This window comes from Salvia miltiorrhiza, chromosome 2 (genome assembly GCF_028751815.1).
Source record: "Salvia miltiorrhiza cultivar Shanhuang (shh) chromosome 2, IMPLAD_Smil_shh, whole genome shotgun sequence".
Classification (NCBI taxonomy): domain Eukaryota; kingdom Viridiplantae; phylum Streptophyta; class Magnoliopsida; order Lamiales; family Lamiaceae; genus Salvia; species Salvia miltiorrhiza.
This window is the reverse complement of record NC_080388.1, coordinates 12150488-12171482: the sequence shown is the minus strand read 5'-3', so window position 1 is coordinate 12171482 and position 20995 is coordinate 12150488. Positions and strand designations below refer to the sequence as shown.

Sequence of the window (20995 nt, the reverse complement as noted above, 5' to 3'; positions counted from 1 at the left end):
GACACAACTGTCCGAACACTGTGTCACAATCCTACAGTCTTAGCCTCCCTGAATCCTGAAGAGTTTCAAGCTCTTGTCAGCTATTTCTTCTATATCTTCATCAAAACCCTACCCAAATCCCAATACAAAGAGATTGATGAAGTTCTCACTGATAGTGAGATGGAAGCTTTGGAGAACAACATCTTTGAGAAGTTCAGAGTCACAAATATTTGGGATGGCATCCACGACTGGGCACCCAACTTCAGATTGTACCTCACTTCCAGAGGTCTTCTCAAAGAAGACAATGATGAGGACTTTGAAGTCCACCATGAAACTCCACCTCATCAGTCGGCGTCAGCCAAAGCAACAGAAGAAGAGAAGCCAGCTGAAGAACAAGAGCCTACTGAAACTACCACTGATGAAAGAGTCCAGATGCTGGAAGAAAGGATGCTCATTCAAGAAGAAGTTTCTTATGAACTGAGAGTCAAGATTGCGATTCTTGAATCAACAGTCACTCACCTACAACAACAACTGGACATCCAGAATAATGTCAGCAAGGTCCCTGAGTCTGATAACAAGGACAAACAAGAAGAGAACAGGAAAGAAAAAGGGAAGCTGACTGAAGAGCCAAAAGGAAGTCCTCCAAGGAAACCAAGCAAACAACTCCGCATCAACTAAGGACTGAGAAAGAACAAGGAATGTCATCTGAACAGAAACTCATTATTTTGTATATGATGTTCTTAGTTTGTCTTAGTTAACCCTTCCTTGTTATGTTCTTCCGCATCCTTGGTTTATATTGTTATTTACTGTGTTCATGTAGATTCATGTTTATCCAGTCTTTGTTCCTTTTGCCTATTTACACTTGATGAGTATGGGTTATCTTATTTAGGGGGAACACTGTTTAAGTTTGTTTTTAAGTTTTTTTTTTCTTTCCTTGACTGTTGTCCTTACTGATTGATTGGGAACTTGTTCATATCTTCTACTTGGACCAAATGAAAATAGGGACTAGGTGTGTTTATGATTAACTGGTGAAATTGCATTCGACTTCAGTCTTTCAATTTCCAAAATCTCCTTTTATGCATATCTTTTCAAATCATTGCATGCACTATACGCCGCCTATTTACGGCAAGAGATTATGACAAATATTCTATATCAGTTCATATCTCACTTTTCTAGGCACTTTTCTGACGGGCATTTATTACGGACGTAAAAAATTATTATAATTGATTTGGCGCGCAGATTTCAAACCGCCCACGTCTTTTCGATTGCCCTAGGAAACTGTTCATCTCCTATGATCACACTTTCTCCATTACTACTGCCATTCCTCATTCTCCATCACTTTTGCACTTTCTCTCTAACATTCAAAATCCACAGCAATCTACTGTGAGATCTCTCTCTCTCTGCAAAATTCTCTTCACAGATATTCTATTCGAAATGGCCAATACTAATATGAAGAAGACTGACAACGAGAAGGAAGCTTCAATGAAGAAAGAGGTCAGATATGAACAGACAGTGCATGAGGAATCATTTGAAAAGAAGCCGGAATTTACGAAGGTCTCTGAAATACTTCTCCAAAATGGTTGGAAGAAGTTTGTCACAAGTGAACCAAATTACTTACTCGACGATGCTGTCAGAGAATTCTACAAAAATCTCAGATTCAACAACTCCGGAGAACTAATCTCAAAGGTCAGCATCATCGATGGAGCAAAATGCTTTAAAGAGACTCTCAACGTCTCCAAAATTATCAGGGATTTGTTCAATCTCCCAAACAACGGATTTCTACTCTCTTCATTGACTGATGATGAAGCAAATGAAACTCTCAAGACTGCACTGAAGGATAAATCCGAATCAACGAAGAGTCAGATCACTCTATCTCATCTTCATCCAGAGTTTGCCATGTTGGGCAAAATTATCCAGAAGTGCTGGATAGGTGCTACAGGGACTCCAGACAAAGCTTCTCAACCACAGAAGAATGTCATGGCTGCTCTTATGAAGAAGGAATGCTTCAACTGGGAAGAAGCTTACCTGAAGCTTCTTTACAATGAAGCCCACAACACACGACCGGCGACGATGGTCCGATAGGGGAACAGGGTATCCCAGATCATCATCGAGGGGACAAAGAAGCACAAGTATGTGCAATGGCCTAAGATGATCAAATTCACAGACAGCCTGCGTCTCTTCAAAATTGCTAGAAGAGATCCCAAACCTTCCTCAAAGGCGAAGGTAATCGACATCTCTTCTCCTCCAACATCTGATTCTGAAGCCCCTGACTCACCTCCTTCAAATCCTCACACAAATGTCCCACGACGTGTTCGTACAATCCTCCCCAAGAAACCATCTATACCAACTGAGATGCCTTGGAAACTCTCTCCAAGATCCGAAGGCAAAGCAGTTATGGAAACCGCACCAGAACAAGCCTCCAACCTTTTCTTCAAAGGTTCTCAAGAAGCTGTGGAACTTCGGTCTGAAGCTCAACAGTTTGCCACCAATCGCCTTCAACGCATAATTGGTGATGTTGATACGTCTCTAGAAGTCTACCGGGACCTTCATAGACTTCTCACATATACTCTTCTGAAGACAGCGCCATGTCCAAGAATCAACAGTCTTAACTGCCTTGAAGCTGAAGACTCATTTGAGATGGAAGAGGCTTCCCTGATCAGCCTCTTTCAAATTGAACATGTTTGGGACATAATTCATGATTTTGATAACTTCGCCATGAATTATTTGATCTCCTCCAAACAATACAGACGTCTCTTATCTCTGATTTATGCTTAATTTACTCTATTTTTGAGGGTTTGTATGTGCGTATTTTAAGATAATCTTCTGGAAATTGGTGCATTTATGGTGTATTTTATGCTTTGCAGGAGATTTAGGCTTTCGAGATGAAAGAATGCAATTTTGGATGATTTTGGCATTTTCTAGGTGTTTTGGTCTCCAGAGCAGAGAAATCATCATTCCTCTGGAAGACCAGAGAAATCAAAGCCCAGATCAGCGAAGTCGAAAGCCAGAGCAGAGAAACCAATCGCCAGAGAAATCAACATATCAGAGCAGAGGAATCGCTAGTAAGAGGAGTCGCTAGTCAGAGGAATGAAAAGTCAGAGGAATCGAGAAGCCAGAGCAGAGGAATCACCTATTCCTCTGCCGAGAAGCGCCAGCATCAGAGAAGTAAAGTCCAGCGCTCAATAGTCAGAGAAGCCAGAGAAATCGTCGTTCCTCTGGCGATAGCAGAGAATTCACCGTTCCTCTGGCGAATGCCAGAGAGATCATCATTCCGCTGGCGACGATTCCGCTGGCGAAGTCAGAGAAATCACCCATTCTCCTGGCGTGACCCGTTACCCTGGTGACATCCATTCCTCTGGCGAGAGCTGCGAAGTTGGCGAGAGTAGGAGTGTTTTCCAGAAGCGCGCATCCAGCTGGAGAGTTGCCTTAATTCACACGATTCTATTACCATTAGAATTCTACTTTGCATGGCAACTTCCATGGTGATCCGAAGGAAAGCTGAAGCTTATAAATAGGTTCTCTTTTGACCTATTCGAGAGAGAGCCCCGACACCCAGACTTATATTTTCCAGTTTTATAGTTTTAGCTTTATTTTATAGCTTTTCAGTTTTCAAGGCTTGGATCAAGATTGAAGATTCAAGTCGCTACAATCGTTTTTATTCAGCTTTTATTTAATTCAGTTTTTACAATTGCATTCTCTTTAATTTTGTTTATGTTTTATTTAAGCATGTCTGGCTAGTTTACTTTAGCTGATTCTAGGGTTTGTAAATAGTTGATTGAATTTATGTGTTTTATTTGTTAATACCTTTGTGCCTTCCAGTTTATGATTCATAATTCCTGGTGCTTGAATTCTTGTGAATTATCTGATCAATAGTTTGCATGTTTAGCTATTCGGTTTGAGACCTAGCGGAGATAACTGTTTAGCGGATTCAGGAATGTATGATATGATTTTAACCTTGAGACCTAGCGGAGATAGGTGGATCATAGGGAGCTATTCTTAGGAGCTATTGGGAGTTAGTAGATTTTCTTGAGACCTAACGGAGATAGGGAATTTACTAATCTACGATCGTTGCTGCTCTAGCGAGAGTAATTGATTAATTAAGTGATCTCTCATCATAACTGGATTAAACTGGTACATAGGATTAATAGATTTATTGCATAGATTTAATTGATGAATTTACTGCCCTAGGATCAGTTGCTTTTAATATTTGATTTTCTCCTACGTACTTTTATTTATTATTTGCGTTTTAGTTTAAGTTAATTAAACCTTCTACTCTCGTTTGCCTGTCTACTGTTGTAGTCTGTTTAGGAGATAGATAAAGTCGTTTCGTTGTGTCAATCCCTGTGGATACGATATTCGGTTACTATTTCTGTGCTACAATTACACCGTGTTAGTTGCAGTATTTTGTGCTAATAATTTAGTGATCAACTTTTTGGCGCCGTTGCCGGGGATTGATTAGAAGTTACTTTAATATTTCCAATAGGACTTAGTAGTACTTTAGGCGTTTACTGTTTCTTTTTATTTTTATTTTTCTAATTTTCATTTTTTTTTGACACTGCATACGATGGCTACAGATGAACAGATTCGTGCTCTACAGGAGCAACTGCAACAGCTGTTGGACACTCAAGCTGCTAAAGAAGCTCAGAATTAGACTCCGATTGCAGAGATGTTCGTTCCTCAGTATGAGTATCATGAACCTCCCCGTATTAATGCCAATAATTTTGAGCTGAAGACTGGTTTGATCACGATGGTCCAGCAGAACCAGTATGGAGGACACGCTATAGAGGATCCTAATGCGCATCTGGCGCAATTTCTGGAGCTTTGCAGCACTGTAAAGATGAATGGAGTATCTGATGATATTATCCGTCTTCGTCTTTTCCCTTTCTCACTGCGGGATAAAGCGAAGTCGTGGTATCATACATTGAATTTGAGTGCAACTACTACGTGGGAAGATGTAGCTCAAGCTTTCCTACGCAAGTTCCATCCTCCTGGCCTGACCCTAAAATTAAAGATGGACATTGTGCAGTTCCAGCAGTTTGAGGGAGAGAAGCTGGCAGAGACTTGGGAGAGGTATCAAGAGAAGTTGAGAAAGTGTCCGAGCCACGGATTTGATGAAGGCACGGTCATTATCATGTTCTACAATGCTTGTGGAGAGCGTACAAGAATGCATTTGGACACAGTTGCAGGAGGTTCGCTGCTTCAGAAAGGCAGTTCAGAGGCTTGGAACATCATAGAGAGTATGGCTGCTACGAGTTTTCAATGGCCATCTGAGAGAGTACAATTGAAAAAGGTTGCAGCTGCGTACATTTCTGATCCTATTGCAGCAATGGTAACTCAACAAGCAGCGATGGCTACACAGCTGGCAGAGTTGACTGCTAAGATCAATGAATTGAATGTTAAACATCCTAAGCATGCTGTGAAAGACCCATCAGGCGTGGAAAACGTCAATTATATCAATGACAAAAATTATGGGAATTTTCTGCAAGGACAACCAGGAGTATATAGCAGAGGTCAGCGGGATCATCCAGAGCAGCAGTTCCAGCCAGGAGGACGCCCGCATCCGAATCTTTTTTATGGCAACCCAAATAATGCTGTGCAGCCTTCACCTGGATTCTCTGTATCTAGCGGAGGAGTCATCAATGAGTCAAAGAAAGATTCAATGGAGGACATGATGAAGCTGATGCTCATGGAGATGACTGGAATGGAGACAAATGTGGGAAATAAAATTTCTAACATAGAAAATAATTTTTCAGCACTCTCCAAGAGAGTGCAGATGTTGGATACTCAAATTGGTCAGATAACCAACCAAGCAGCTGTGCAGCACAAGTCGATCCAATTCCCGACCAACACTACTGTCAATCCAAAGGACCAATGCAATGCTATTTTCGATAGCACTCTGTCTCCAAAAGACAGGAGGATGAGCAAGGAGAACGAACAACTAAGTGAGGAACCATACAAATCTCCTATTCCACTTAGGGAGTACATCCCAAAAGCTCCATTCCCCCGTAGTCTGATGAAGAGGGAGGTGTTTGAAGAGCAATGTGCTGAGAAGCCGAGCAAAAAGTGTAACGCAATTCAAGTGAGAAGCGGGCCAGAGCAGCGAGATTGTACAGAGCAGAGGAATCACCATTCCTCTGCAGACCAGCGGGATCATGAAGAGCAGCGGGATCGGCCAGAGCAGCGGAACGGCAAGGATGCCAAGGAAATCAAGCTGGAGATCTCCCATTGCAAGAATGAAAAAAAATTATAAATCCCGAGGAGACAGAGCATAGACGCATATAGTGGATGAGCTAGAAAGGCTACTTGAAGAATCAGACCGGCGTGCATAACCTCAAGATATCAGAGCAGCGAAGCAAAGCTCAGTACTCAACAGCCAGAGCAGAGAAATCAACCATTTCTCTGCCAATATCCGTTCCTCTGCCAATGATAAAGAAAAGAAGGAAATTGTTCACACCAAGAAGATGGGTCATGAGGATAGGAAAATCTCGCAGGCGACGGCTGTGGGCACTGAGCTGCCAATGAAGCTACTTTCGAAGAAGAAAGATCAGGGTAGCTTCACCATTGAGTGCGAGATTGGAGGAGAGTTCTTTCCCAAGGCTCTTTGCGATTTAGGGGCTAGTGTCAATGTGATGCCCATCTCTGTTTTCAAGCGGTTGGGAATTGGAGATCTCAAGCCGACCTCGATGGAGATTCAAATGGCGGATAGATCAAGAGTGAAGCCGAGAAGAAAGCTTGAAGACATCTTTGTGAAGGTTGACAAGCTAGTCTTCCCTACGGATTTCTTGGTTCTTGATATTCCTGAAGATACAAATCCGCCGTTGATTCTTGGTCGATCATTCTTAGCTACGGGAAGAGCTATGATAGATGTGTCGAATGGAAGCATCGTCTTTCACGCAGCTGACGCGCATGAGTCTTCTATCTCTTTTCGTGTTAGGCGTTCTGTCACGCCCGCTACGTTTGATGTTCATTGAGACCATGAGGTATCGTCGAGCTCTAGACGTTAAATTAAGCACTTGTTGGGAGGTAACCCAACTGTTTTTCTTTGTTTTGTTTTTTTCGTTCTTTTAGTGTAGTTTTGTTTCGTTTTGTTTCTTTTTGTTTTGTTGTTTTGTTTGTTTTTTTTAGTGCGGTGTTGAGCTTGGAAGTTGCGAGTTTCAGATTTCCGGAGGCCTTCCATGTTTTCAGGATTCATTTGGCGAGTAGGATCCCTCTGGCACTTATGATTCCTCTGCCCCTTTTCTACTCTGGCGCTGCCCTTTTCCTGTCCAGCGCCGCCAATCTTTACTCTGCTCAAGGCCGCAAACCCTCCTCTTCACCGCCTCTCACGATGCTTCAGTTTTTCAATGCCGATAATTAGGGACGTTTTCTTAACTCTTCTTATTTCTTTTGTGCCCTGAGGACATGGCATGCTTTATGTGTGGGGGGTGTTTTATTGCTTATATTTTTCAAAAAAATTGGGCGAAATTTATTTTTCTATGCTTAGTTTTTGGTCTCGAATCTTGCTAATTTTTATGAATTTGTGGAAGAGAAGATGGTTTTCGATGTGAATTTCGGGTTTGTGAATGAATGGAGGATATTCTTATTTTACCTTTGATATATGTTTCTTGATTGTGCAAAGAATTATGAGTTTTGTTGCAACACTTTTGTAAGTTAGTAAAACGTGATTTGTCCGGTAGATGCTAGAAGGAGTGTTGTCATTGTGATTGCCTACGATCGTATCTTATCTGTGAAAATGTTGGACGAATTGCCAACTCTAAAAATTGCCAGCTCTGAAACATCTGGCCTGTTCTGAAATGTGATAGCTCTGAGTCTCTGCTCCTCTAGTCTAACTATGAGCATGGGAAACCACGTGAAAAGACTTTGGATTACATCCAAATGGTTTTATTTCATGACTTATGGCTCAACTGTCAAGAAATCTCAAGCACACAAAGTGTGAAAAATGGTGATATTGATTATAAAGGCGATCACATTAGGGAATTCACTTCTAGCGGAGAATTGGGTCTGATCGAATTACTTGCTTTACTCTTGTGTTGCTGCTTAAACATTGAGTTACTTGCATGATTGAGAGATGTGTGTTGATTGTAAAGTTTTGAATTGACTTTGTGAATGATTGGATGGAAATTTACATTGTTGAAATCAATTTCTTCCTAGGATTCATATAGATTTTGCTTGAGGACAAGCAAAAGGCTAAGTGTGGGGGAGTTGATTTATGCTTAATTTACTCTATTTTTGAGGGTTTGTATGTGCGTATTTTAAGATAATCTTCTGGAAATTGGTGCGTTTATGGTGTATTTTATGCTTTGCAGGAGATTTAGGCTTTCGAGATGAAAGAATGCAATTTTGGATGATTTTGGCATTTTCTAGGTGTTTTGGTCTCCAGAGCAAAGAAATCATCATTCCTCTGGAAGACCAGAGAAATCAAAGCCCAGATCAGCGAAGTCGAAAGCCAGAGCAGAGAAACCAATCGCCAGAGAAATCAACATATCAGAGCAGAGGAGTCGCTAGTCAGAGGAGTCGCTAGTCAGAGGAATCAAAAGTCAGAGGAATCGAGAAGCCAGAGCAGAGGAATCACCTATTCCTCTGCCGAGAAGCGCCAGCATCAGAGAAGTAAAGTCCAGCGCTCAATAGTAAGAGAAGCCAGAGAAATCGCCGTTCCTCTGGCGATAGCAGAGAATTCACCGTTCCTCTGGCGAATGCCAGAGAGATCATCATTCCGCTGGCGATGATTCCACTGGCGAAGTCAGAGAAATCACCCATTCTCCTAGCGTGACCCGTTACCCTGGTGACATCCATTCCTCTGACGAGAGCTGTGAAGTTGGCGAGAGTAGGAGTGTTTTCCAGAAGCGCGCATCTAGCTGGAGAGTTGCCTTAATTCACACGATTCTATTACCATTAGAATTCTACTTTGCATGGCAACTTCCATGGTGATCCGAAGGAAAGCTGAAGCTTATAAATAGGTTCTCTTTTGACCTATTCGAGAGAGAGCCCCGACACCCAAACTTATATTTTCCAGTTTTATAGTTTTAGCTTTATTTTATAGCTTGTCAGTTTTCAAGGCTTGGATCAAGATTGAAGATTCAAGTCGCTACAATCGTTTTTATTCAGCTTTTATTTAATTCAGTTTTTACAATTGCATTCTCTTTAATTATGTTTATGTTTTATTTAAGCATGTCTGGCTAGTTTACTTTAGCTGATTCTAGGGTTTGTAAATAGTTGATTGAATTTATGTGTTTTATTTGTTAATACCTTTGTGCCTTCCAGTTTATGATTCATAATTCCTGGTGCTTGAATTCTTGTGAATTATCTGATCAATAGTTTGCATGTTTAGCTATTCGGTTTGAGACCTAGCGGAGATAACTGTTTAGCGGATTCAGGAATGTATGATATGATTTTAACCTTGAGACCTAGCGGAGATAGGTGGATCATAGGGAGCTATTCTTAGGAGCTATTGGGAGTTAGTAGATTTTCTTGAGACCTAACGGAGATAGGGAATTTACTAATCTACGATCGTTGCTGCTCTAGCGAGAGTAATTGATTAATTAAGTGATCTCTCATCATAACTGGATTAAACTGGTACATAGGATTAATAGATTTATTGCATAGATTTAATTGATGAATTTACTGCCCTAGGGTCAGTTGCTTTTAATATTTGATTTTCTCCTACGTACTTTTATTTATTATTTGCGTTTTAGTTTAAGTTAATTAAACCTTCTACTCTCGTTTGCCTGTCTACTGTTATAGTCTGTTAGGAGATAGATAAAGTCGTTTCGTTGTGTCAAACCCTGTGGATACGATATTCGATTACTATTTCTGTGCTACAATTACACCGTGTTAGTTGCGGTATTTTGTGCTAATAATTTAGTGATCAATCTCTCAACGGCGAGGGTGAGACATCAAAGGCGAGTGAAGAGCCTCTCATCATAGAGGAAGTTATAGCAGCTCACAGCTCTCCAGTTGATGACACTCCACTACCGGCGGAAGCTGCTGCTGACCCTGCCGACGATGTTCAACCAATGACTGACTCAATCAGTCAACCGGAGTCACCATCTTCTCATCCGACATTTCCTACTGAAACAGACCAGGATAGCATCACTGTAGCTGATGTTCCTCCGTCAGTAGAAGAAGAGAGATCAGCAGACAATGCTGATCGTCCTATGTCTGAAGAACGAGTTGACGACATCTTGAAGTCTCCTCCGACTTCATCAACACTCTTGAACACTGATGAGCCAATTCCACCTGAAGGCCAGAACATCAGTCAAGAACAAGAGATTCCGCAATCTATTGAAGAAAGAACAGATTGCCCTGCCACATCCAATCAAGCTGAGGCCTCCACATCCAAGACTGATGAAGAGCGTCAGCAAGAGCAGAATTATCCTGACGAATCAGATGTTCCAATAGAACACGTCGAGCTTCCTCACCCCGAAGGACCTGTTCTATTTGATTCGGATACTGAAACTGATGAGCGCCTCACCCTCTGGAAACATAATCGGCCGCGCAGACATCTATTACGGATCTCTGATGATGAAGACAGACCAATGGATGTACTGCTGAACCAGCTTGCTGATCAACGGTTTGAAATCAACTCACTTAAGCACGAGCTCGAACGACAGCGAATCTATGGTGAAAAGTTCATGAAGAAGCTCAAAGAAGTCGAGAAACAGGCAACAGCAGACATGATCCATCATGCCGGCTTGATTAATGAGCTCAAACTACGGATAAAAGCACGGAAAAAGGCCTTGATCGAATATAAGCTTGAAATGCTGGATCCAAAGACTGGTATTCCTAAAATTCGAAAGGATCACACGGAATTGCACACCCTCTTTCTCGAATCAGAGATTGAAAGGAAGACGCAATACGTCAGTCTAACTACAAAGCTCCAGGAAAGGGAACTTGAGTTCCTAAAGACGTTCATGCTGAGAACCGAGGTCAAGGAACTCATTGCAACGACAGTTCAGCCCATCATGGAACGACTGTCAAAGGTGGAAAGACAACTCCAACAAACCAAAGAATCTCCTGACTCAGCTCTCGTTCAGAAGATGCTCACTGATCTCCAAGAGTTACAGAGCCGACTTCCTCCAGTTGATGCCAAAAAGGGGGAAGAGGATATATTGAGGCATATGCAAAAAGAAGCGGATATGCTCCCCTCTATTTTCAACAGGGTGGAAAACAGGGCCGAGGAAATCACTGCAAGGGTCGCCCCCACCTTCGCCTCAGTTGAAGCCAGCAGAAAGAGAAGCAGAGAAAGCTCTTCAAGTGAATCAGAACTGAAGAAGAAGAAAACTGTCGAATTCATCTCAACTCTGAAGGAAAGTCAAAAGCTTGAACATTTTCTCAAGAATGGACTGATTGTATCTCATCTGGAAAAATTTGAGCGACCAGATAAATGGATACCATCAGAGCTGAATGATTGGTGGGAACAACTCAAGGAACGCTACACCAAATGGATGGTGTTTGCAAGTATCCAAGGCGACAAGGAGCGCAGGTATGAAGCCTGGAAGTACTTCCTGATGCATTTCCAAGGACGAGAACATGTTCATCAATTGTTGGAAGCTCAGAAGAAATATGGACGAAGCATACCTGATCCTCAGAAGAAAACAGTGGCTCCACCAAGGCTCAGGAATGGAGTTGTCAGAGAGAAGATCAAGAAAGAAATCAAAACCGTTTGCAGAATTTGGAACTTTCATCCAGACTCCGACAATGCCAAAAAGGTATGGGAAACAGTCTTCAAACTCTACAATCAAGAACCTTGAGATGGATGAGAGTATTCTGTAAAGTTCTTGTTATGCTTTCAAGTTGTAATTTAGATTGATATTTTATCAGTCTTTCCTTAATGAAACGAACTTCTTTTTGATCTCAACCTGAAGACAATGACTCTTTGTCCTGGCTCTGATTATGGTTTTTCTGTCTTCTTTAAGTTCTGTTTTTAGAACTGTTTTCGTTCTTGCTCTAAGTACAAGTTGTTTAGGTTCTATTGTTAAGGGGGAACTGTTTTCACCCCTTGTTTAGAACTTGTACTATGAGTTCAGTCTTTTTGCTGTCTAGAATTACTGTGTGGTTTTGGCATCATCAAAAAGGGGAAAATTGTTGGGAACCTTGTGGAATATCCTAACCCTTGTTTTGATGATACCAAAATTCATAGGACTTATTTGTAATAGACTAGAATCGTTTTGAACTCAAGTGTTAGAGTTCGTTACTAGTTTAGTTGCGGTGTCGAAGACTGAAGACTGAAGACTGAAGGACGAAGACTGAAGACTGAAGACTGGAGTTACCAACTGAAGTATCAGTTGAAGAATCAGTTGAAGACTGATTATTTAATGCGCGCCATGGACTGATACTAAAGTCAAGTATCAGTTGAACATTCCTCCTAGGACTGATCTTCCAACGTTCAGAGGAAGCCACGTACGCTCAAGTACAGCCGCATTAAATGCAGAGATATCTTAATATCTTATCTCTGCATAGGTCATTCCTATTTGGTGGTTACTTTTCAGAGATGTCACATCTCCTGTCCTTCAAAGAGAGCCGTTTCCACACAGACAAGGAACCTCGAAGATTGAAGCCTCAGCCCAAATTCGAATTGCTCTCCAACAGAAGAAATCTTGAGGACAATTTACGCCAACGGATCTATTCAAGAGTTCTCCTACAAATAGCGCTCGAGGATCAATTCAATCTTCACCGATTCAACGACATAAGCTGAAGCTCTGCCGAAATAGCTACGTACTTAGCCTAAAGCTTAAACCGCCCAAAGCTTGAATCGAAGAAGAGAATTCTAAAGCCAAAATCAGTCACTGCTGATTACATACATTCTCTTAGACCCTAGGCATATATCTGTGTACCCAGAAGCCAAAGGTCAAACTTGCTTCAAAGAACTTGTTCTTTGTAAGTATAGTTGGCACTCGTTTAAATCTCTCCCCCATAAGAGTGATTGAGTGACTCGGAGTTCAGGAAGGTACTCTGAACTCTGAAAGGGAAGTCTGAGCACGAGGTGTGCTTAGCAGGGAAATCCTACGCGAGTTGTGTAGGTGCTGAAATCCTACGCGAGGTGTGTAGGTGGTGAAATCCTACGTGAGGTGTGTAGGTGCTGAAGAGAGTTTATCTTCAGTTTACGGTTTGCAGTACACCAGGCAAGCACTTGCGGAGGGGATTGTTGGTCTGATCAACCAGCCGTGGATGTAGGAAAGGGTTTTTCCGAACCACGTAAAAGTCTCTGTGTTATTTACAGCTTTCAGTTTTACATTCATATCTGTGCTATTTCAATTGATAAAACTGAACACTGACTAACATCAAAGAGAAACCTTAATCCAACTATCTGCTCCACCGAGGCTATTCGAAACTAAGTTTATATTTCCACTGCGTATGATATCATTCTGACTTAACTATCCTCTGATAGCAAGGACGAGTGATATCATCTCTATCTTTGCAAACACGACTGAAGCCCTTACTTGGATCAGTTAAGTTCCAGCAACTTAACTGATAACTCTTTACTGAAGAGCTTTCAGTATCAGTCGTCAACCCTGTTGGTCAACTAATTTCGGTAAAATAGGTGTCTTGTTTGCATGCAAAGTTTCGTTGTAATCTCTGACTGAGATCCCTCTGATTGAGGTCGGTAGATTGTAAAAATAGCCTATAGGTGTATCCCCCCCCCATACACCTATTCGAGAACCCCCGGACCTAACAGTTAAGAAAGATATTACAAGGAGAGTGGATGTGAGATAAGTATGGAATATTGATGTTCTTACATTGTTTTATTTCTAACTATGATACCTAAGTTCAAGTGCATCACTTAAGATGACTATACTATTTTACTTTCTTATAATATTCTTATGTGATATATATTAGTATTCGAAAGCATGAGTAGAAGTGTGAATGATGTGCCTGAAATAGCTACATATAAATACATATGTGAATGTGTATTAGAATGGCTATATATGTGTTTGATGGCATGCTAACAGTAATAAAAATGAGGGAGGGGGGGGGGGGAACTTTGTGTGGAGTCAAGTTAATGTGATGACAACTCATGTGCTCATGTGTAGCAAATGAGATATCAATTATATTTACTTATACTTTTGGAAAAATTCTGTGAGAGGGCCGAAAGCCGAAATATGGAGATTACGGATTTAGGTGGATAAGTTTTTCCTAAGAATGGTTAAAGTTATGTTTGAGTTATGTTTTGTTGGTTAAACATGAATTTATTTATTTTTGCTTTCTTTAAAAAAAAGAAAGGAAAAATGTGGAACTTGTTTTCAAAAGGGACTCTAGTATATATATATATATGTGTGTGTGTGTGTGTGTGTGTGTGTGTGTGGTTATCTGAAATAAAAATTTTATTGAAAAAGAAAGAAACATGAACTATAAACCTATAAGAATAAAGAGTCGGGTCACAAAGGATTCGTCTAAAAGTAAAACAAAATTAGACGCAAAACACCCGCAAGAAACCATGGGTAACCGAAAAATGAACAAACCAAGACTATGAGAAAAAAATTAAAGGGTCATCCTCATCCAAAGAATCTTCGTCGTCCAACATATCTTCCCATCTTTTAGAAACCACAGCCAACATAGATAGAGCTGCGTCAGAAGAAGAATAAATCATAAAATTTTGCAAAATCGCACCTCCAGCCTGAGCCTGTTGCACTTTATTCAAAAACTCTGATTCAACCTAAAACACCTCTAGATTGACTTGCAATAGAACAAGGGCATCCTAGCATGATAAGTTGACCCAAGTCGTCTCTCAAGGAAGGCTAAGCAGGGCTTCAATCGTGCTACTCACAGAAAATGATAAATCCTAAACACTCTAATCAAAAGTTGGGTCTGACACTCTCTTGCTTTCTTGTTCACTAAAACGTAATTGAAATGAAGCATATAACGTTAACTAGGCAATAAATAAATAGCAGATAAATAACGTAGTGATAAAGTATAAAGAACTAGAATTGTAATCTAACACCTCTAAAAAGCGAATATGAAATCCTAAACATTGATCAACAATTCTCTAGGCATGAGAAAAAGGACAAGCATCAAACTCAATAAAAACATTAACCACCAACAGAGAGATTCCTTAACACACACAATCATAGGAAAATTCAGCGAGCAAATCAAACGATGAACTACTAGGCGTTAAAGTTATCAAAAGAATCAATCACCTCAAGAACACTATCTATAAATACTCATTCATCAAAGAAAATAAACAACCAAGAAAATCCAAGGGAATTCAATAAAACTAAAATAAGAAATCAAATGAGTTCTTACAATGAGTACGATCCAACACTTCAATCCAACGTAATGTAAACTAACATGATCTTCAATCCAATGAATCCAAAAGATGTTTTATGATGTTTAAATTACTCAAGAACTAGGGAAAAAGGGGTAAAAATCGGCTAGGAGACTGCTGGAGTCGAGAGTGCCCAAGAAACCCTAAAAATGGGTTTTAAACCAAAATTCCGGAACTGCCGCGGCGGCCGCCGCCTACCCCATTCGCGGATCATCTCCAAAAGAAAGCAGGCGGGCGCTGCCAGGCGGCGGGTGGCACCGAGGCGGCGGCCGCCATGGAGCGGCGGCGGTTGCCTCCAAAAATGTCAAAAACGCCTCCGTCACTTCTAAAAATGCCCGAGAACCTAAGAACCTTCAAACAACGCCCAAGTGCACGAAAAACAGTCGAGCAAGTATAAAATGATACCAAAAAGCGCAGAGCATGCTCAAAAGTGCACTAAAAACATCCACAAATGACGCTCAGAAATGAGGTAAACAACCCCCCCCACACTTAATCATTTGCTTGTCCTCAAGCAATACCCCAATCATCAAACGAAAATCACTCGTGATCCTACTCACCAACAATTCTTAAACCAATCCAAGTCCCTCAAGATATTAACATTCCCACAAAGTGTCCAAGGTTAAAGCTTAAACATGCAACAACAGGATAATACAACTTAATCCGATCAGACCCAATTTTCTGCTAGGAGTGAATTTCCTAATGTAATCGCCTTTACAATCAAATCACATTCCTTTCTCTCCCTTTTTTTTGTTTAGTCTCATTATTTTTATTCTTGACAGATAAGCCGTGTTCCATGAGATTACAACATTTGGAGGTGATCCAAAGTGTTCTCGCGTGGTTTCCCATGCTTATAATTAAACATTAGAGGAGCAGAGACCAAGAGCTATCAAGAACTCAATAACAAACCAAATTTCCACAACATTTCACAAGAGATAAGATATTAGGCAATTACAATGAAAACATTCCTCCTAGCATCTACCGGACAAATCACATCAAAAGTTGCTCATCAAGGTGTTGCATCCAAAACGTTAGACCCATAACACAATTCAGGAACATATCTATCAAGGTGAATGAGAACAACAACCAAACCAACACAAAACTAGGATCACTAGCGAATCCCGCCAGAAACAAGGGTACACTCAGAGCAAGTGGGCCATTCGCCCCAAACCAAACAGTCCATGCAAGCATAACAAGGGAACCAGTCGTCCCAAAAAACACAATCCACGACCAAAGCAGCACACATGCGACGCAAACCAAACACAAACCCCCCTCTCACACGTAAAAACACGCATGTCCTCAGGGCATAAAAATATGAATGTTAGAGAACTTCCCTGAAATGAAGTGCAGTAAAAAAACCCTTGGTGGAGTGAGAGGGTGGTACAGGAACTAACACAGTGAGCAACAGAAACAAACACGAAAACACTAAAAAGAGACAAGACGAACAGTAATAAAGAAGAAACACAATATGTACAAAGAGAAGGGAAAGAAAGTGCTCACAGAGGCCCTGGAGGGGGCGGAGGGTGGTGGAACTTGTCACGATGTTGCAAAGAGAATGCATTCCACTGAGCTTGGTGAGCCTGTAGACTGGCATCATTATCAGCCAGGTGCTGATTGTAGGAAGCCATGCGAGCGTCATAGGCGGACACCTGGGCACACAGATACGATATCTCCCCGGATAAAGAGTTAACCGGGCCATACATGTGGCCCATCTGTGTCTGCATCGGGTGGACATTGCCCTCAATTGTGTCTAGATGACCATAGAAGTCATCCATCCGGCCATAGAGCCCAGTCATGGTATCTGACTCAACCGAAACACTACGCTATATTGACTCGCAATAGGACGAGATCTATTGTAACGTGTAAGCTAACCCAAGTCTTCTCTCAAGGAAGATCTTAAAGGGCTTTTAATTATGTCACGAGAAAGCGGTAAAGGTTTGATTTAAAAACTTGTAAAGTAAACTTAAACGTGAATTTAAACTTGGAATTAAAAACTTAATGAAAAACTGAAATTAGAATTAACTAGGCGAAATAAACTATTAAACCCTAGGCAAGATTTAAACAATTAAAGTAAAAGCAACTTAGGAATTTGAATGCTAACTAAGAATTTAAAGACTTGTAAATTAAAGCTTCTAATCTACTAGGCATGAAACTAAAGTGCAGAATTGAAATTGCATAAGTGAAATCAAAGCATAAACATGAAAGCAAAGCATAAACATAATGAAATAAAAGAGATTGAAATAAATACGAAATACCGTAGACGTCTCGAAGGTGCAATCACTGTCACTTGATTACAAAATCGAAAGAAACTTAAAGCAAAGCTAAACGGAATCGAAATCTAACTTAGAACGAAAACTTGAAAACTTGAAGAACAAAGAAAGCTTGAAAACGCCTAAGTCTTTGGTTGCCTTGCTCGCAGGGTGATTCTCCAAGGTGGAACGAAAGATTAGGGCAAAAGAGTGATTATTACAATGAATATTAAGACCCTATTTATAGACATCATTCCAACCCTAATTACCATCAAAATCGGCCCAACAAAACTGGTCTAAAGGAAATAGAATCGTAACAGGGAAGGAAAGTCTATCTGGAACGTGCTCTGCAAGTATTCGTAGCTCTGGCGAGAAATCGCCAGCTCTGGAAAGGTATGGCAGAGCTGAAAGTGCGCTCTGGATAGTTCAGCTCTGGCGAGTAAAGTCCGCTCTAGATAAGTTGACTCTGGCGCGTAAAGTCAGCTCTGGAAATTGTACGCTCTGGATAAGATCGGCTCTGGAATATTCAGATCTGGAACTTTAGCTCTGTCGAGTCTTAGCTCTGCTCTGACAAGTTTGTTCTGCTCTGGAGATTTTAGCTCTGATAGTGAAGTTCAGCTCTGGAGATGGTCAGCTCTGACTATGGAAGTCAGCTCTGGCTCTGGCATTCCGGCTCTGCTCTGGGGCAGACTTATCCGCGCAGCTCTGCTCTGGCGAGCTTCTCTGCTCTTCTCTGACGCTGGCTTTTAGGCTCTGGTGCGGGCTTTTCGGCTCTGGCGCGGGCTTTTCAGCTCTGGACGCTAATTTGCGCCTAAGTACGCAATTCTGACCCAAAATCTCCAACATCACACTCTTCCATCTATAAAATCAAAATCTCCTGCAAAGCATAAAACAAACCCATAAACGCAACAATTTCCAGGATATTTAACTCAAAATAAACACATGCAAACCCCTAAATTAAGAACAATTAAGCATAAATCAACCCCCCGATACTTAGCCTTTTGCTTGTCCTCAAGCAAAATCAGTATGAATCCTAGGAAGAGAGCGTTTCAACGATGATTATTTCCATTCAAAACATTCACAAGTCGATTCAAAATTTTATCAATCAACACACATCTCTCGATCATGCAAGTAATTTAAAGTTTAAGAAGCAACACTTAGGTAATGCAAATAATTCGATCAGACCCAATTCCCTGCTAGAAGTGAATTCCCTAATGTGATCGCCTTTATAATCAATATCTCCATTTTTCACACTTTGTGTGCTTAACATTTAGATTTCGACAGTTGAGCCATAATTCATGAAATAAAACAATTTGGATGTAATCCAAAGTCTTTTCACGTGGTTTCCCATGCTCATAGTTAAACTAGAGGAGCAGAGACTCAGCGCTGTTATTTTCAGAGCTGGCCATATGTTTCAGAGCTGGCCTTTTCAGAGCTGGCAATTCGTCTAGCATTTTACACATTTCACAGATAAGGATACGATCGTAGGCAATCACAATGACAACACTTCTTCTAGCATCTACCGGACAAATCATGTTTTACTTACTTACAATCGTGTTGCAACAAAACTCATAATTCTTTGCACAAACAAGAAACATATATTAATAGTAAAATAAGAATAACCACCATTCAATCACAAACCCGAAATTCACATCGAAAACCATCTTCTCTTCCACAAATTCATAAAAAAATTTGCAAGTATCCAAGCGTAAGCGAAGAATAAAGGTACCAATTGCCCAATCGAAAGCATAAGCAAAACAAGTCACCCCCACACTTAAAGACAGCCATGTCCTCAGGGCACAAAATAAAGAGAGTTCGAAGACGTTCCTGATCATTGGCGATGAAAATTTGAAGAGCTATGGGAGGCGGCAAAAAGTAGGGTTTGCGGTCTTGGCGGAGTATAAATGTCAGCGTTGGTCCTTTCAGAATGAAGTTTCAGATCTGGATCTGGAGTTTTTAGCGCTCGCGGCAAAGTCATAGTAGAATTGCAGCGCTGACATTCCTCTGCGCTGGCGGCAAAGTCAGAGTAGAATTGCAGCGCTGAAAACAAAAACATTAACACCCAGAATCAAAGCAACCGAACAAGTAACCAAAGACAAGGAAAACTAAAAAAAAAAATGAAAAACTAGGAACAAGAAAAACTAAAACTAAAACCAAACCAACGGTGGGTTGTCTCCCACCAAGCGCTAGTTTTAAAGTCGCCAGCCCAACTTCAGCTTTGATCCTCAGCCTGGATTGTGCAGAGCTTGAGACTCCACCACCATCGGCGGGCTCTGGTGCTCATAGTATGGCTTCACGCGATGGTCGTTTACTCTGAAACTCTCCTTCGTATTCTCATTAAACAGCTCTACAGCACCATGCTCAAACACCTCCTTTAGTAGAAATGGGCCACTCCATCTAGATTTCAGCTTGCCCGGAAACAACTTCAGTCTAGAATTAAACAATAGCACCTTCATTCTGGGATAGAGCTTCTTGTGGGAAATGCGGCGATCATGCAGCCGCTTCACTTTGTCCTTATATATCATTGCATTCTCATATGCCTCATTGCGTAGTTCATCCAACTCCTCCATTTACAGTGTGCGCTGCTTCACGGCAGAGTTCAAATCATAATTGGCAGCCTTGATTGCCCAGTATGCTTTGTGCTCAATTTCCACCGGCAGATGGCAAGCCTTGCCATAAATGAGGCGGTACGGACTCATCCCAGGCGTGAAGGTAGTTTTGTACGCCCAGAGGGCATCATTCAGCTTTGCAGACCAATCCTTGCGCGAGGGCTGCACTGTCTTCTCCAAAATGCCTTTGATCTGCCGATTGCTTGTCTCAGCTTGTCTAGAGGTCTGCGGGTGATATGGTGTTTCCACCTTGTGCATGATCCCATTCTTTTTCATGAGCTTTGCAAACAACTTGTTGCAAAAGTGCTTGCCTCCATCGCTAATGATAGCTCTAGGAAATCCGAATCTACAAAGAATATTCTCTTGCACAAACTTAAGCACAACATTAGCATCACATGTCCGCGTGGGAATAGCTTCAACCCATTTGGACACATAATCTACAGTAAGCAAAATATATTGAAACCTATGCGAAGCAGGAAATCGCCCCATGAAATTGATGCCCCATACATAAAAAATTTCGACAATTAGTATGCTCTAGAGGGGCATCTCATTCCTTCGGCCGAGATTTCTTACTCTCTGGCACCTATCGCACGCAAGAGTAAACATATGTGCATCTTTAAAAAGGGAGGGCCAGAACAAACCTGATTGAAGAGCTTTGTGCGTTGTCTTCTGCCCTCCAAAATGTCCACCACAATGAACTTCGTGGCACATTTTCAGAACTTGCTGCTACTCCTCTGCCGGCACACACCGTCGAATGACTTCATCCTTTCCAAGCTTGAAAAGGTGAGGAATCTCCCAATAATAGTGCCTGCACAGAGCTAAAAACCTCTTCCTCTCCTGCGATGTCAACTCTGGTCTCAATACTCCACATACTAAATGTCACAAGGTTTTCTTTCAAC

At 41.3% G+C, this 20995-nt stretch overlaps 1 protein-coding gene across 1 annotated transcript; it reads right to left on the bottom strand.

Annotated features, from left to right (window-relative positions):
• Nucleotides 1-19712: 19712 nt before the first annotated feature.
• On the bottom strand, nucleotides 19713-20057 carry LOC131008003 (uncharacterized). Its single transcript, XM_057934908.1, has one exon. The coding sequence runs from the start codon at nucleotides 20055-20057 to the stop codon at nucleotides 19713-19715; it is 345 nt and encodes a 114-aa protein (XP_057790891.1).
• Nucleotides 20058-20995: the final 938 nt, after the last annotated feature.

Excerpts from the sequence above, each read along its gene's own strand:
- LOC131008003 (XM_057934908.1), bottom strand. The coding sequence starts at position 20,057 with ATGGAGGAGTTGGATGAACTACGCAATGAGGCATATGAGAATGCAATG.